The sequence below is a fragment of the Bos indicus genome, chromosome 18 (genome assembly GCF_029378745.1).
Source record: "Bos indicus isolate NIAB-ARS_2022 breed Sahiwal x Tharparkar chromosome 18, NIAB-ARS_B.indTharparkar_mat_pri_1.0, whole genome shotgun sequence".
Classification (NCBI taxonomy): Eukaryota; Metazoa; Chordata; class Mammalia; order Artiodactyla; family Bovidae; genus Bos; species Bos indicus.
The window spans coordinates 37,298,834-37,313,686 of record NC_091777.1 but is presented as its reverse complement, the minus strand read 5'-3'; the positions used below and the strand labels follow the sequence as shown (position 1 = coordinate 37,313,686).

Here is a 14,853-nt window from a genome sequence, read left to right as displayed (position 1 = left end):
ACAACAGAATTGCAAAGACTAAAGACCCCTTCAAAAAAAACTGGAGATACCAAGGGAACATTTCATGCAAAGATGGGCACAATAAAGGACAGAAATAGCAAGGACTTAGCAGCAGCAGCAACAGAAGCAGAAGGGTTTAAGAAGAATTGGCAAAAATACACAGAAGAGCTATACAAAATAGGTCTTAATGATCCAGATAACCATGATGGTGTGGACACTCACCTAGAGGTGGACATTCTGAAGTGTGAAGTCAAGTGGCCCATAAAGCATTACTATGAACAAAGCTAGTGGAGGTGATAGAATTCCAGCTGAGCTATTTAAAATTCTAAAAGATGATGCTGTTAAAGTGCTGTAATCAATATGTCAGCATATTTGGAACACTCAGCAGTGGTCACAGTACTGGAAAAGGTCAGTCTTCATCCAATCTCAAATAATGGCAATGCCAAAGAATGTTCAAACTACTGTACAATTTCATAGGCTAGCAATACTCAAAATCCTTCAAGCTAGGCTTCAGTAGTAATGTGAACTGAGAACTTCCAGATACACAAGCTGGATTTAGAAAAGGCTGAAGAACCAGAGATCAAATTGACAACATCTGTCGGATCATCAAAAAAGCAAGGGAATTGCAGAAAAACATCTACTTCTGCTTCACTGACTATATACTAAAGCCTTTGACTGTGTGGATTACAACTGTGGAAAATTCTTAAAGGGATGGGAGTACCAGACTACTTTACTTTACCCGCCTTCTGAGAAACCTGCATGCATGTTAAGAAGCAACAGTTAGAACCGAACATGGAACAATGGACTGGTTCAAAATTGGGAGAGGAGTATTACAAGGCTGTATGTTGTCATCCTGCTTATTTAACTTCTATGCAGAGTACATCATGCGAAATGCCAGGCTGGATGAATCACAAGCTGGAATCAAGACTGCCAGGAGAATTAAACAACAACTTCAGATTTGCAGATATTATTTTAATGGAAGAAAACAAGAGGAACTAAAGAGCCTCTTGATAAGGGTAAAAGAAGAGAGTGAAAAAGCTGGCTTAAAACACAACATTCAAAAAACTAAGATCATAGCATCTGGTGCCATCACTTCATGGCAAACAGGGGGAAAAAGTGGAAATAGTGACAGACTGTATTTTCTTGGGCTCCAAAATCACTATGGACAGAGACTGCAGCCACAAAATTAAGACACTTGCTCCTTGGAAGAAAAGCTATGACAAACCTAGACAGCATATTAAAAAGAAGGGATATCACTATACAGCAAAGATTTGTATAGTCAAAGCTGTAGTTTTTCCAGTAGTCATGTATGGATGTGAGAGTTGGACCATAAGGAAGGTTGAGCACCAAAGAATGAATGCTTTTGAAATGTTTTGCTGGAGAAGACTCCTGAGAATTCCCTGGACAGCAAGGTGATCAAATCAGTCAATCTTAAAGGAAATTAACCCTGAATATTCATTGGAAAGCCTGAGGCTGAAGCTGAAGCTCCAATACTTTGGCCACCTGATGCAAAGAGCCGACTCATTCAAAAAGACACTGATGCTGGGAAAGACTGAGGGAAGGAGAAGAAGGAGGAAAAAGAGGATGAGATGGTTGGATGGCATCACTGACTAAATGGACAAGAGTTTGAGCAAACTTTGGGAGAAAGTTAAGGACAGAGAAGCCTGGCATGCTGCAGTCCACAGGATCACAAAGAGTCGGACACAACTTAGCAATTGAACAACAACAACTAAACTTTAACCAAAGTTTTTAAGTTTTTTTCTCCTTAGGTACTTATATATTTGATAATCAATTTTATCTTTACAAGAAAGTAATCTGGGAAATTACTACTGTCAAAGTATTTATTGCCCTGTTTTCCCTAGGGCTGCCCTTTCTGTCAGAAGACTCTTGCTCCACACAAGGTCATTCTTGCCCCACTCATTTAAGGATTGGCCACATGACTTGTTTATATAATGAAATGTGAACTGAAGTAAATGTGCCACTTCCAGGCTTTACCATCTCCACGTGGTTGCACCATCTTTTTTTCCTCCACTAAAAAAACAGCAATATCCCAGAAAAAGGCAGCTTCTAAAGCCTGGTTCCCACAGTGAAGAAAATGGAGCTGTTTCTCAACTGCTGCCAATATTATCATAAAATGAGGGGGAAGTAAAACTGCGTTGTATAAGCATTTAGATTTTTTTTTGGTTGTTTATTTATTACTTTTAGCATCATTTAGTTTCATTTATTGATACAAACAAGTATCTTATCCTAATTAAATACCAAATAATATTTTCAGCAATGCGTAACAGCTAAAAAAAATCGTGATTGTGTATACATATATACTGTCTAGAACCACAGGGTTAATGTATGAACAGATGGAAACAGTTATCTGTCATACACTGGTAATCATACACCCTTTTAAAACAAAGAACTAACTGAATTAATTTATAACTTTTTGGAGTAACACTGGAACTAGATACTTGTTTTTAAATGACATTCAAAAGAAAAATATGATGAATATTATTTTGATTAGAAAACAGTAAGAGGTGCAAAATTATATGAATATAGTAACAAAATGAATGGAAAGTCTATAATCTCCCCCCCCGCCGCCATCTACTTATAAGATACTATATGGAAACTCCACTTTGCTCATGATTATCAAAACTTTTTCCTATCTCCTTTTTCCCTTTTATGCATTAAAAGGCATAAGATGGCCAAATGAGGCCCCTCTGAAGATACAATGTTTATTTTATATATTTGTATTTACATTACACAAAGAACTAGTCTGCTCAAGATAATTTAACTTTTGACCTTAAAAAGTCTTATCTGTTAAAAAATTTGGTGGTTACCTAACAGGACATACTCTATACCAAATAGAACTGAAGTCAGCATTATTTAAGCATTAGATGTTTTATTTTTACCTTTAAGAAATTAGTGAGCTGCCTCTTGAAAGGGATCACATTGCTTTAAAAAATTATAACAGAAAAAAGCAGCCACTTTTCTGGTATTATAAAGAACAATGTGCTTTTAGATGCTGTTCAAACAGGAGCCTCAAAAATAAAGCTAAAGAAAATGAATACCGAAAAATAACAAAGCAAATATTTCAACCTGTCAAAAGAATTAGAAAGCCTGTGAAGAAGAATTAGAAAGTCTGTGAAGAAGGGCTGTATATTGTCACCCTGCTTATTTAACTTATATGCAGAGTACATCATGAGAAATGCTGGGCTGGAAGAAGCACAAGCTGGAATCAAGATTGCCTGGAGAAATATTAATAACCTCAGGTACGCAGATGACACCACCCTTGTGGTAGAAACTGAAGAAGAACTAAAAAGCCTCTTGATGAAAGTGAAAAAGGAAGAGTGAAAAAGTTGGCTTAAAACTCAACATTCAGAAAACGAAGATCATGGCATCTGGTCTCATCACTTCATGGGAAATAGATGGGGAAACAGTGGAAACAGTGTCAGACTTTATTTTTCTGGGCTCCAAAATCACTGCAGATGGTGACTGCAGCTATGAAATTAAAAGACGCTTACTCCTTGGAAGAAAAGTTATGACCAACCTAGACAGCATATTGAAAAGCAGAGACATTACTTTGCCAACAAAGGTTTGTCTAGTCAAGGCTATGGTTTTTCCAGTGGTCATGTATGGATGTGAGAGTTGGACTGTGAAGAAAGCTGAGCACCGAGGAATTGATGCTTTTGAACTGTGGTGTTGGAGAAGACTCTTGAGAGTCCCTTGGACTGCAGGGAGATCCAACCAGTCCATTCTAAACGAGATCAATCCTGGGTGTTCTATGGAAGGACTGATGCTAAAGCTGAAACTCCAGTACTTTGGCCACCTCATGCGAACAGTTGACTCATTGGAAAAGACTCTGATGCTGGGAGGGATTGGGGGCAGGAGGAGAAGGGGATGACAGAGGATGAGATGTCTGGATGGCATCACCGACTCTATGGACATGAGTTTGGGTGAACTCTGGGAGTTGGTGATGGACAGGGAGGCCTGGCGTGCTGCCATTCATGGGGTCGCAGAGAGTCCGACTGAGCGACTGAACTGAAGAGAACAAAAGTTTACTGAATGATATTAGTCGTTCCCTAAAGTTGTGGAAGAGCCAGAAATAAGTAAAGGAAGAACTTGTTAATTTTAGTAAGACTTAATACAGTATTAGTAAGATAAAACATTATATTGAAGAAAGCTATGATTAATTTTGACACATTAAAAATTATTATATTAGGGTAGATACTAAAAAAGTATAAAAATTGATATTTTTACTTTGATCTAGTATATATATATTTTCTGGAGAAATCTAAAGGTGTGAAAGGAGAGGATTCTTCTATTCCCTTAAAAATAAACAAACTAAAAGAAAATGGATCCAATGGCCACTGTTAAACCAACAAGTAGAAGCAAGATTGTTTTTCTAAGGTCACAAGGCACAACATGAATTCTGGCATTAGGCCTTCTTTCCACTGAGGGAAGATCAATTATCTGTTTCCTCTCCTCCCTTTCACCTCTAGCACCTTTTGGCCCCTCTTCCTTTCTACTTACCTCTCATCTTCCTGTTTCCTTCTACCTCCCATTCCATTTCTAACGAATTATTATTGCAAAGGTATGTCTTTCTTTAAAAGAAAGTATTGCTCAAGTTTATCTAATTCAATTTCACCAAGCAGATGGCAATATAAATGCCAAATAGTCAACTAAAGGAGTAAAAATATATATCCTACACCTCCATAATAAATGACGTTTACAAAAGGAAATGGAAGGGATAATATAGGTATTCAAGCAAAATCCCCTAATATAAATTGAGATCTATTTTCTAAATTCATAAAAAATCTATAAATTACATAACACAAATCTCATAGGTAGAGGAAATAGTTTTCTAACATAATTTCATACTGTAACTATAGTCCTAACCATCTGGAAGCTATAGCTGGGATAAAATGAATCATTCAAATTTTGTTTTAGCACTGCTAAATTTTAAGTGACTGTGGTGGCAACACAGCACAATGGCTAAAAAGGAGGCTTTTAATCCTGATCTTACTACATACTAGCTACATGACCTTGAGGAAGTTATTTAAGTCTCAGTTTCATCAACTGTAGAACAGAAACAATGAAAGGCAATGGTGAGGGTAAATGACATAATGCTTATAAAATTGTTAATAAAATCTCTGGCATACTGTGCAGAGTTCAAAATATGGCAATTTTTACTATTAGCTCTATATGCCTTCCACTATATGCTGCTGCTTCTTAGGACTATCATAATTCACCCAGACACATCTTCCAAGGGAGATAACACTTTTTGCAACATGAACATATTAATATGTTACCATATTAATATGGTTAAATGGTGATAATTAACGAATGAAAATTATAACTATAGATGAAAAATTTCAGAAAATCATGTTTTCTGTTTCTTTTATATTTTCTATCTTTGGCTGGATACATTTATATTTATATTTTAACAATACTTCAATTAAATAGGAAATAAAGAAATGAACTACTGAAAGAAGAAACAAACAATTATTAATACAATAAAGTTGAGGGGGATTCGGGACGGGGCGGGGGGAAACATGTATACCCATGGCTGATTCATGTTGATGTATGCCAAAAACCACCATAGTACTATAAAGTAATTAGCCTCCAATTAAAATAAATAATTAAAATATAAAATCAAATAAAGTTGACAACCATCCCCCCCCCAGTTCCTGCTAAGGCAGTATGATCTGAATTATCTAGCATCTCCTGGATCTGGTCTTCAGAGAGTAGCTATGGTCATGCTCAAAGTATTAGATCACATAAAAGAAGAACTGCATGTACCCCCACTAAAATTGAAATTCCATCCTTATAATATTCAAGTTGAGACATATTGTGATTTATAGTAAACTAGTACCCAAATTAAAAAAAACTTCAGAATTCAATAAACCATCTACAGATTATTTATTCTGTCCCTATCTGAACACAACAGAATGGACATGGAATCTACAAACTTTAAAAGGAGCATATTTATAAGTGAACGTTCTCCAGAAATGGCCCAAGGAAACACTAATACCATAACAAAATTTTCATAATAATGAAAAATAGAAGTCTTCTGAGTTCTCTTGAGATCACAAATACATTTACTACTACTCTTTTAAAACAAGGGTATTTGCCAAGCTAATGTATAAGTATTCACATCTCAAGTGAATTAAAAGGAAGGGAAAAATAAGATTTACTAAGGGTGAATAAGTTGACAAAACTAAGCTACAATTAAATAACAAAGGCTTTGTAAATGTCTGGGGGTACCAAGGACATAATACTCATAACCATCCAATAGGAAATTCAAGTAAATGGAATTCACTCAGTCTCTTCTGCTCTTCTGAATTCAGAAGCAAGGCCGAAGAACATAATACTTAATGAAAATCTTAAGGGATGTACAAAGGAAAAAATTTTCCTACATATTACTTGTACTAATACTCATTACAGGGAAACCAGACTATATGGTGAGGCACATACAACACGACTGAATTTAAATACACACATATACACATCATTTATTTTCTATGCCAAGGTCAGCAAAGTAAGAAGTTAATTTCCCATTATACTACAGCACTTTAATTTGTAATCAGAACCCTCACTGCTATATATTTACAAAGTTCTGCTTACCTTTCTGTTCCTTTACGTTCTAACACAAAACACTTAGTATCACAGCAATTTACCACAAAATGAAGATGCTGTGAAAATCCTTTGGATTTGTAATTTACTTAGGCAAACTACTCAAATTACTTTTTAAATCAGTATAAGAGTAACAGGAAACTACAAAACGCTACATAACTTCTGAATCTTATTAGAAATTACCCACCTTTAGCTTAGTCTAGAAAACTTGACTATAGCTTTAAAAATGTTGCAAAGTTTGCATGACCATAAGCTTGAGTATGTAATACAACTGAAATTTAGAGATATCTGAACAATAAACAGAAAATGGAAAAAACCCCTCTATATATTTAGTATCTTCATATTTTCTTACTTACTACATAAAATTGGAGAAGAGGGTGTTTGCAGTGTCAAAGTGGAGCCATCTTTCCTTGTGATATTAACTCGAAAAACCAATCTGGCACGAGTGCTCTTTTTCTTGGAACCAGCAATTCCTATTCTGGCTTCAACATCAGCATTCCTCAATTTCAATATCCCTACGCAGTCAACCCTAATACAGAAAAAATATATTAATTGATAGTTTCTGCTGTATAAATAGTAATATATTCTTAAATATTTTCTTTTTAAGTATAATTTGCTTCTTTATTAATTTTTGAATATGTAATATAATTATTCCAAATTTTAAAAAATAGAGAAGTGTAAATTCTAAATATTCATAACTTCTCTGGTCAACTTTTTATTTATAATAATAACGGGAAAAAACAGTATAGAAATCACTATTTCAAAATCTGAACATAAGTTATGGTTTATAAGAGATATTTTGACAGTATACTAACATATATGGAATTTAGAAAGATGGTAACGATAACCCTGTATGCGAGAGAGCAAAAGAGACACAGGTGTATAGAACAGTCTTTTGGACTCTGTGGGAGAGGGAGAGGGTGGGATGATTTGGGAGAATGGCATTGAAACATGTATAATACCATATAAGAAACAAATCACCAGTCCAGGTTTGATGCAGGATATAGGATGCTTGGGGCTGGTGCACTGGGATGACCCAGAGGGATGGTATGGGGAGGGAGGTGGGAGGGGGGTTCAGGATGAGGAACACATGTACACCTATGGCGGATTCATGTTGATGTATGGCAAAACCAATACAATATTGTAAAGTAATTAGTCTCCATTAAAATAAATAAATTTAAATTTAAAAAAAAAGAGAAAAAAGAGATACTTTTGCTTTAAAAAATTAAATTTATCCTCTTCCTTTTTATACCTAATTCAGATATTAAAATAAGGAACAGATTTTACTTGGGAAAAAACTAGCAACTGTCTCCCCCCAAAATGAACACTGTACCATTAAAATGTACACTTTAAATATTTAATGTTATGGGAAAATGCTCATAGTAAGTGAAGAGTAGGTTACAGAGCAGTGAGTACAGTATCATCTCATTTTATCAGAAAAAAGGATGAAAAAATAAATGTCAAAATTGTAATTAGTTCTATTAAGTTGGAAGCTGGCATTTGAGGAGTATGTTTTTAGCTTTCTATTACTACTATTTTTACTAATTTTAAATTTTTATTCTGTTTTCAACTTATAAGGAATAAGTACTATTTTTATAATCAGTAATCTCTATCTTCCACCATATACATTTACTTTTATAATCCCAAAAGTTAAAAAAAAACTTTATTAAATATGTTTCAAAATTTCCCTTTTCCAACTTATTATTTCCCTCTTACTTATTCAAAATAGCTTTAAAGAAAAAAAAAACACCAAATAAAGAAAAGTCTTTAGCTATCCAATACAAATAATTACAAGGTCTATCCCATATCAATATTTGCTGCTGTTAAGTTTATCTTTCAGATTAAAGGTCCTCAACAAAAGGGGTAAGGAAAAAAAATTTTTAATTTAAATCCTTAACACTTGTAATATATTTCAGGAAATGAAAATGCATAACATGAAAAATAGGTAATCATAGGACATCATTTTTTTTTAACACAGGAAAACAGAAATAAAAGGTAAATTTAGACTAACAATATGCTTTTTCATTCCAAGATTGGTTAAAGATACCATGAATGATGTCTGTCAGTTTCTACTGCAAACACTACAAAAGTGGAACTTAGGAAAGCAAATCAAATTGGTTGTAATTTTAGTTTTTAATGTTAATATTATAAAACCAACATATAAGTCTATATTATTTTGCCAAAAGCCAGCATTCCACCTTGCTTTTATATCCTTGCCATTCACTATGGGAATTCTCTAGCAAAGGGCAAGAATTCATTTCCTCCACTACAATTCTGCCATAATCTATTCTTTTTATTTGCAATGCTTAAAACTAAAAATCTTTTATATTTACATTACAAACTAAAACTTTTCCTTCTATTGCAAAAGTGTAATGAACTAAGAAAAAAATTTTTAGTAAGTACTCACGCCAGTGTCATATTGTTGCTTGGATCAAGGCCAACTTCTATAACAGTAGTGCCTTCGATATCCACTTCTTTGCAGGGAGTTGTATTTCGCCCAGTTACCCTGCAGGCCTGATAAAATCCATGTGGTTTCACTCGACCAGAGTCATTGCCCACAAACACCTGCAACACCACTGGCTCATTATGGCCTTCCAGCTGGAATGGATAACATGGAGCATAAACACTAATTTGTATTTCAAATAATCGAACTGTAAAAATCAAACATTTAAGGTCAAGTCTTATATTATTATATTTATAACTGGATTACAGTAAAGAAATAAGTCCTTCAGAAAAACAGAGGAAAAATGTTTTCATAAAGGAGAATTAGCTAAATTTTTCAAGAAAACTTTTAAGTTTTAGTTCTGCAATAATCACATTTTAATTAAAATTTTAGATGTGTAATGAAAAATTATCATTTGTAATTAATTTTTACAACCAAATGACAATGAATACACAATCCTTTGAGGTATTTATAAATTTGTGGACTGCCAAAGCATCTGGGTTACTCAGGATTTACCACCACCACTAACGGAAAGTTCACTAAACTGTGTTAGTGGCATCATCATCAAGTAAGAGTACATCTACTAAATTTTTACTCTGTGAAAGTTATTGGGTAGGAAAGCATTTGACCTTCAGCTATATAAACAATAGAGGAACGGGCTTATTTTTATAGACTAGATGCATATATGCAACATCATAAAATCATGGGCCAGAACTAATATTATGATATGAAAAACTGCTGGTTCAAACCAGGACCTATGGGTCATTTACAGGTCTCTAACAAGCCTTCATAAATTAAACTACAGTTTGTATGCTGATGAATAAATAAATTGGGTTCTTGATAAGGTTTATAGTTAAACATTGAAGCTGCTAATACAGAACATAGAAAATCACAAAATAACTTGTACAATGCACATCAAAGTGCTTAAAAATAACTCATAAATGTTTTTTATTCAAGAATAGCTGTATCTCAGTATCAATGGTATCATAATGAGTCAAATAAGCAGTCCACCCAAGCTGTTAAGTCAGCAGTACCAGAGAACAGTGTCTGACACATAGAAGGGTACCATATCTGTTGAATGAGTGAATAAATAAACTTTTAACATCAGGCAATTCATCCCCTATTACAGGCAATTAATCTAACAATACTTCTATAGATGAGTACTTAGACAAAACTTACTTAAAGCCAGAGCAGTTAGGTTAAAATTTTCAAACTATCAAAATGTCTGGCTAAACAAATATTTACACAAAGCATAATTTAAATGTTTCACTTGCCTGTTACTTGTCCTAAGTTTGGGGGACTAAAGAAGGACTGGTGTGGTGAGCAGTAGAGGGGTAGAAATGATATGGTACATGTAACTATTAACCAACCTTATAATGGTCATGAGTAAGTTTCTTGATTTCAAGTTTCTACCATTATTTCTTTCATGCATAAAAAGAAAGGCAGTTCAATGAAATTGCGTTCAACTAAAACATTTACACAAACTGTATTTACAAGAATCTACCCTGTGACTAGCCAAAATTCCTCCCTGTTTAGTATTTTGCAAGGGGTAGGAACACTTGTTAAATATTCCCTACCCACTTTTATTTTGGTTTGTCTTCAAAGAGACAAAATCTTTATAATAAGGTAAGCCAGGTGCTGAAATTTAACTGCTCCTTCTTTTTCCTTTTAGTCTAAGTTCTGAAACGCTAAAGACTCAATTGATATCCTGTTTCCTAAACTGAAAACTTAAGTTACCTATCAACCAACTCTTTTCAGAGTTGAGTAGACCTGATTGCTTTCGACATCTCAAAAACCTTATTTTCCAAGTCCACAATAATTTCTACAATATTTCTTTGGATTCACTTTAAAATATTTTTAATATACAGGTTTGGAGAGAATGTAAAAGAGTTGCTACCAATGTCAAACATAAAGGGAAAATAGTTCATGATTGCCATATATTTTACTTGTTAGAGCACATTCTGTTTCCATTTAAACTAAAATTCAAATGACATCAGAGCAACAATATTTGGCTTATGATTCAGACTTTTACTTTAATTTCTAATATATACAGCAATTAGTTTTATTTTAGACAGCTTTTATTGGTCAAAAACAAAATAACTAATAAATAAAAGTGGATAAAATTCTTCATTTACTGCTAAATAAAATAAGTACCTTCACTGTAGGAAAGCCTTGCTGTGTTCTGTCCTTTACTGAGCCACGACTACCCTCAGTCAGGTACCGAGCTCTGTGCTGGGTCTCAGGTTGTACAACTATCTTCAGCTCCTTTCCCTCACTTTTAACAGGATACTGTCCACATAACATAGGGCTCTTCTTTACTCCAGTTCCTTTTTGGTTTTCCAATGTTCTGAGAAATCAAAGCACAAAGTGGAAAAAGTATCAAAAAGAGTTTTCTACAAAAGTCATCCAAGATAAAGGAAGAAAGAGAACAAGCAATAACATAAAAAACAACTAATTACCTTACTGACAAAATAAATACAGGCTAAGGAATAATACATTCCATAAGCAAAGTATGTTTTAAAACTTTGTAATTAAAAAGAATGTGTGTGTGTACATACAGATATATATATATACACACACACACACATTAAGTCACTTTGCTGTACAGCAAAGATTGGCACAACATTATAAATCAACTAAATACTTCAATTAAAAAAACTAATAATTGAATTTTGTAATAAAGTTGGACAGGGAAGACAAAGAATGCATATACGTAGCAAGAGGAAGGAAGACTGAATGCAATAAACCAAGTATAACAGGAAAGAGAATAGCTAATGTCACTGTAACCTTTCACATTGTACTTCAGTCAAAATAAAGTTTAAAAATTACATATATGTGTGAGGGTTACATAAAGTTACAAGATTATCATTATCTTCTAAAAGGTCTTGAAATGCAAAAGTAGGGGTAGCAAAAAGAAAAACAAAAAAACATAAAAGGCCTTAAAAAAAAAAAAAACAAGGTACATGTGCATATTCTTTTGGATATCTTCCTCAGTATATCAAACTGAGAAAGTTATACTAAAAAAAAAAAGTGATTCGATTTTTATTTGGAAATTAGCTTTATTCTAAACAATCTTTCCCAGAAGTTTAATTTTTCAGAGTATTTTCATTTGTGATTAAATAAGCCTTCAGCATATAAAAAATGTATAATCTGGGCTTTAAAGATAGGCAATTCAACATTTTTTTAAGTTGGGTTTCCAGTGTTTACTGATATATCATGCATTTGCTATGCAGAATGTATGTTCGAAGAAATATTTCAAGTGGTGGTTAGGACTTCAGGTCAATACATTTAATCTGAAGTACTGTAAATATGTGATAAAAATAAATAGAAAACAATACTATAGTTTAAAAAAATTGCCTATGTATATTTAAAAACAGAATCAGGGCCTATAACGCTTTTGGCATGATTTTCCCAGTCCTAAAGTTTACACTTATATTGAAGATACAGGATCCAAGAGATGACTGTGGCCAAAATCCTGTCCAAAAGCAAACAGGTCCCAGGAGAAATATTATGACTTCAAACATAGGTGGCTAAGCAGCCTAAAACCTAGCTCCAATGTTTACCTCTCCATTTTCTTTCTTTTTTTTTAATAAAGTTTTTTTTTTTTTTTAATATGTGGACTATTTAAAAACTCTATTGAATTTGTTACAATATAGCTTCTGTTTTATATTTTGGGTTTTTATTTTTTTGGCCTTGAGGTATGTGGGATCTTAGTTCCCTGACCAGGGATCAAAACTGCATCGCCTTCATTGGAAGGTGAAGTCTTAACCACTGGACTGTCAAGGAAGTCCCTACCCCTGTCATTTCTAATCAAATTGTTGCCTCAGTAGTCAATAATAAAGAGGGAAATGCTACATTCTCAGTGGAATTGGGACTGGGGTGAACACATGGCTAGGAAAGGGACAAAAGAATGGAGGGAAGAAGGGATGCAAAGGAATGCAGTCAGACTGACTGAGAAAAAGGGTTCAGGGTTCTGAGGGGGAAGTACTTTGCTCCATCATCTTCATATTCCTTAAATCTTGCACAAGTCCCAAAACAAAAGAAGCTGAAAAATATTTGCTGATGAAGGCAAACTTGTTGATGAAGTTTGACATAATTAAGTCACAGATTACCTGTATAAGTAATTTAAAAGGCCCTGGAAGAAAAAATTCTATGAATAAAAGTATGGAATCAAAGTCAGAACAAAGGGCAATAAATTCTATTTTTTCATTATTCTGGGTAGAAACTCAAATCTTTGCAGTGAATACAGTATTTTGCATGTGAAATTCTATAGTGATACTGTTTTTTAATCATTTGAAAAATCAAAGCAGGGACTCCTCTGGCAGTCCAGTGGTTAAGACTGTGCTCCCAGTGCAGGGGGCGAGGGTTTGATCCCTGGTTGGGGAACAAAGATCCCACATGCTGCACAGTGTGGTCAAAAAAAATTTTATTTATTTAAAAATCAAAGCAAAAATATTCACTCAAACCATATAAAAACATCCCCAAATATGCACTGAAAGGGACTAAAATTAGTTGTATTGATTTACTAGATTATAGATTATTTCTTGTCTTCTTTTTTTTCTGCATTTTTCAAATGTTTGTAACTAATATCTATTAACTTTACAATGAAAAATGGAAGACTTTTAGTCTGAAATATAAGAAAACTGTAGCACATCATTAATTTGGCAAGATATGGCTTGTATTCACTTATGGTAGCCAAAGCTATATTTATGAGGATAAATAAGATACTAAGCTTGATTATTTCAATAAAACATTTCATTTGGGATGAAAACTATTAAGGTAATGAAGTATACACATTATGGTTTAAAGAACAACACATGTAATCAGTTTGTGAAATGATACTTTTAAAAGCCCTTAAAACTAACTTTATTCTCTAGGTTTAAATGTAAAAATGGAATACACACATATTTAGATATCAGGCTGTGTAAAACTGAACATCAACTAATTATTAGAAAAGTATTCATTCAAATTACTAATTTTTAATGCTTTATGGCTTAAAGAAAAAATAAGAAAATAGCAGCTATTTGTATGGGATTTTACTTTTAAATTGACTATCTAAAAAGAAAATCCACTATCTTGCCATATTCCATTCAGAAGTCTTAAAATGATAATTTAATTCCTCTGTGCTGCACATCATTCTGGTTGCCTGTCACAAAAATAATTTTTACTACAAAATCCCTAAAACAGTTTCACATATATCATATCTTAATCTCTAGGAATATCTAGAAGAGACACTGGGCTACTGATTCTCAGGATATTTAGGTGAAGAATTTAAGAAAAATATGGGATGCTTAAATAACTGAGTAGTTTTTTAAAAATAGTTTTGTTTTCTTAGCAAATTCTTTCATTTAACATTTTAATTATACAAAATGCTATTTCCATCTTGAAGATAAATAAAAACTGCTGTACCAAAATATTTTAAAGTCTATTTTCTATAACGTAGCTTTATATAAACTGAAATTTTATGGCAAAATTTCTTTCATTTTCTAACATCTATGAACTCTTTTTTTGAGATCCTCTTAACAATTGTTTCCAAAGACCTAATTTTTTTATATTTACATATGGTTTTATCCTTTCCTCAATATAGTTCTTATAAATTCAAAGTTTAAACTTCTTCCATCATTTTCATAGGCTAGTGTCAAATGTTTTTCCATTACCTAAGAAGCTGGACATTTCTTCTGCTGCTTGATGAGTTTCTGTTCCATGAATTATTTCATGAGAGATTGTGTCTTGACAAATGTTATTATACTTTCCCTGGGTAACCTCAAATCATTTCTAAGATATAT

The 14,853-nt window shown here is 33.3% G+C and overlaps 1 protein-coding gene across 14 annotated transcripts in view; it reads right to left on the bottom strand.

The window, feature by feature from the left end:
* Nucleotides 1–14,853, bottom strand: part of NFAT5 (nuclear factor of activated T cells 5) — a 119,546-nt gene that overhangs the window by 30,797 nt on the left and 73,896 nt on the right. For 13 of the 14 annotated variants that reach the window (XM_019978937.2, XM_019978936.2, XM_019978938.2 and 10 more), the window contains 3 exons: nucleotides 11,222–11,414; nucleotides 9,032–9,222; nucleotides 6,981–7,153 (listed from right to left, as the gene is read on the bottom strand). In XM_019978937.2, coding sequence (XP_019834496.2) covers nucleotides 6,981–7,153; nucleotides 9,032–9,222; nucleotides 11,222–11,414 — 557 coding nt within the window. Of the gene's footprint in view, nucleotides 1–6,980; nucleotides 7,154–9,031; nucleotides 9,223–11,221; nucleotides 11,415–14,724; nucleotides 14,850–14,853 lie in introns of those variants that run through there. The other variant, XM_019978945.2, reaches the window with a different exon arrangement.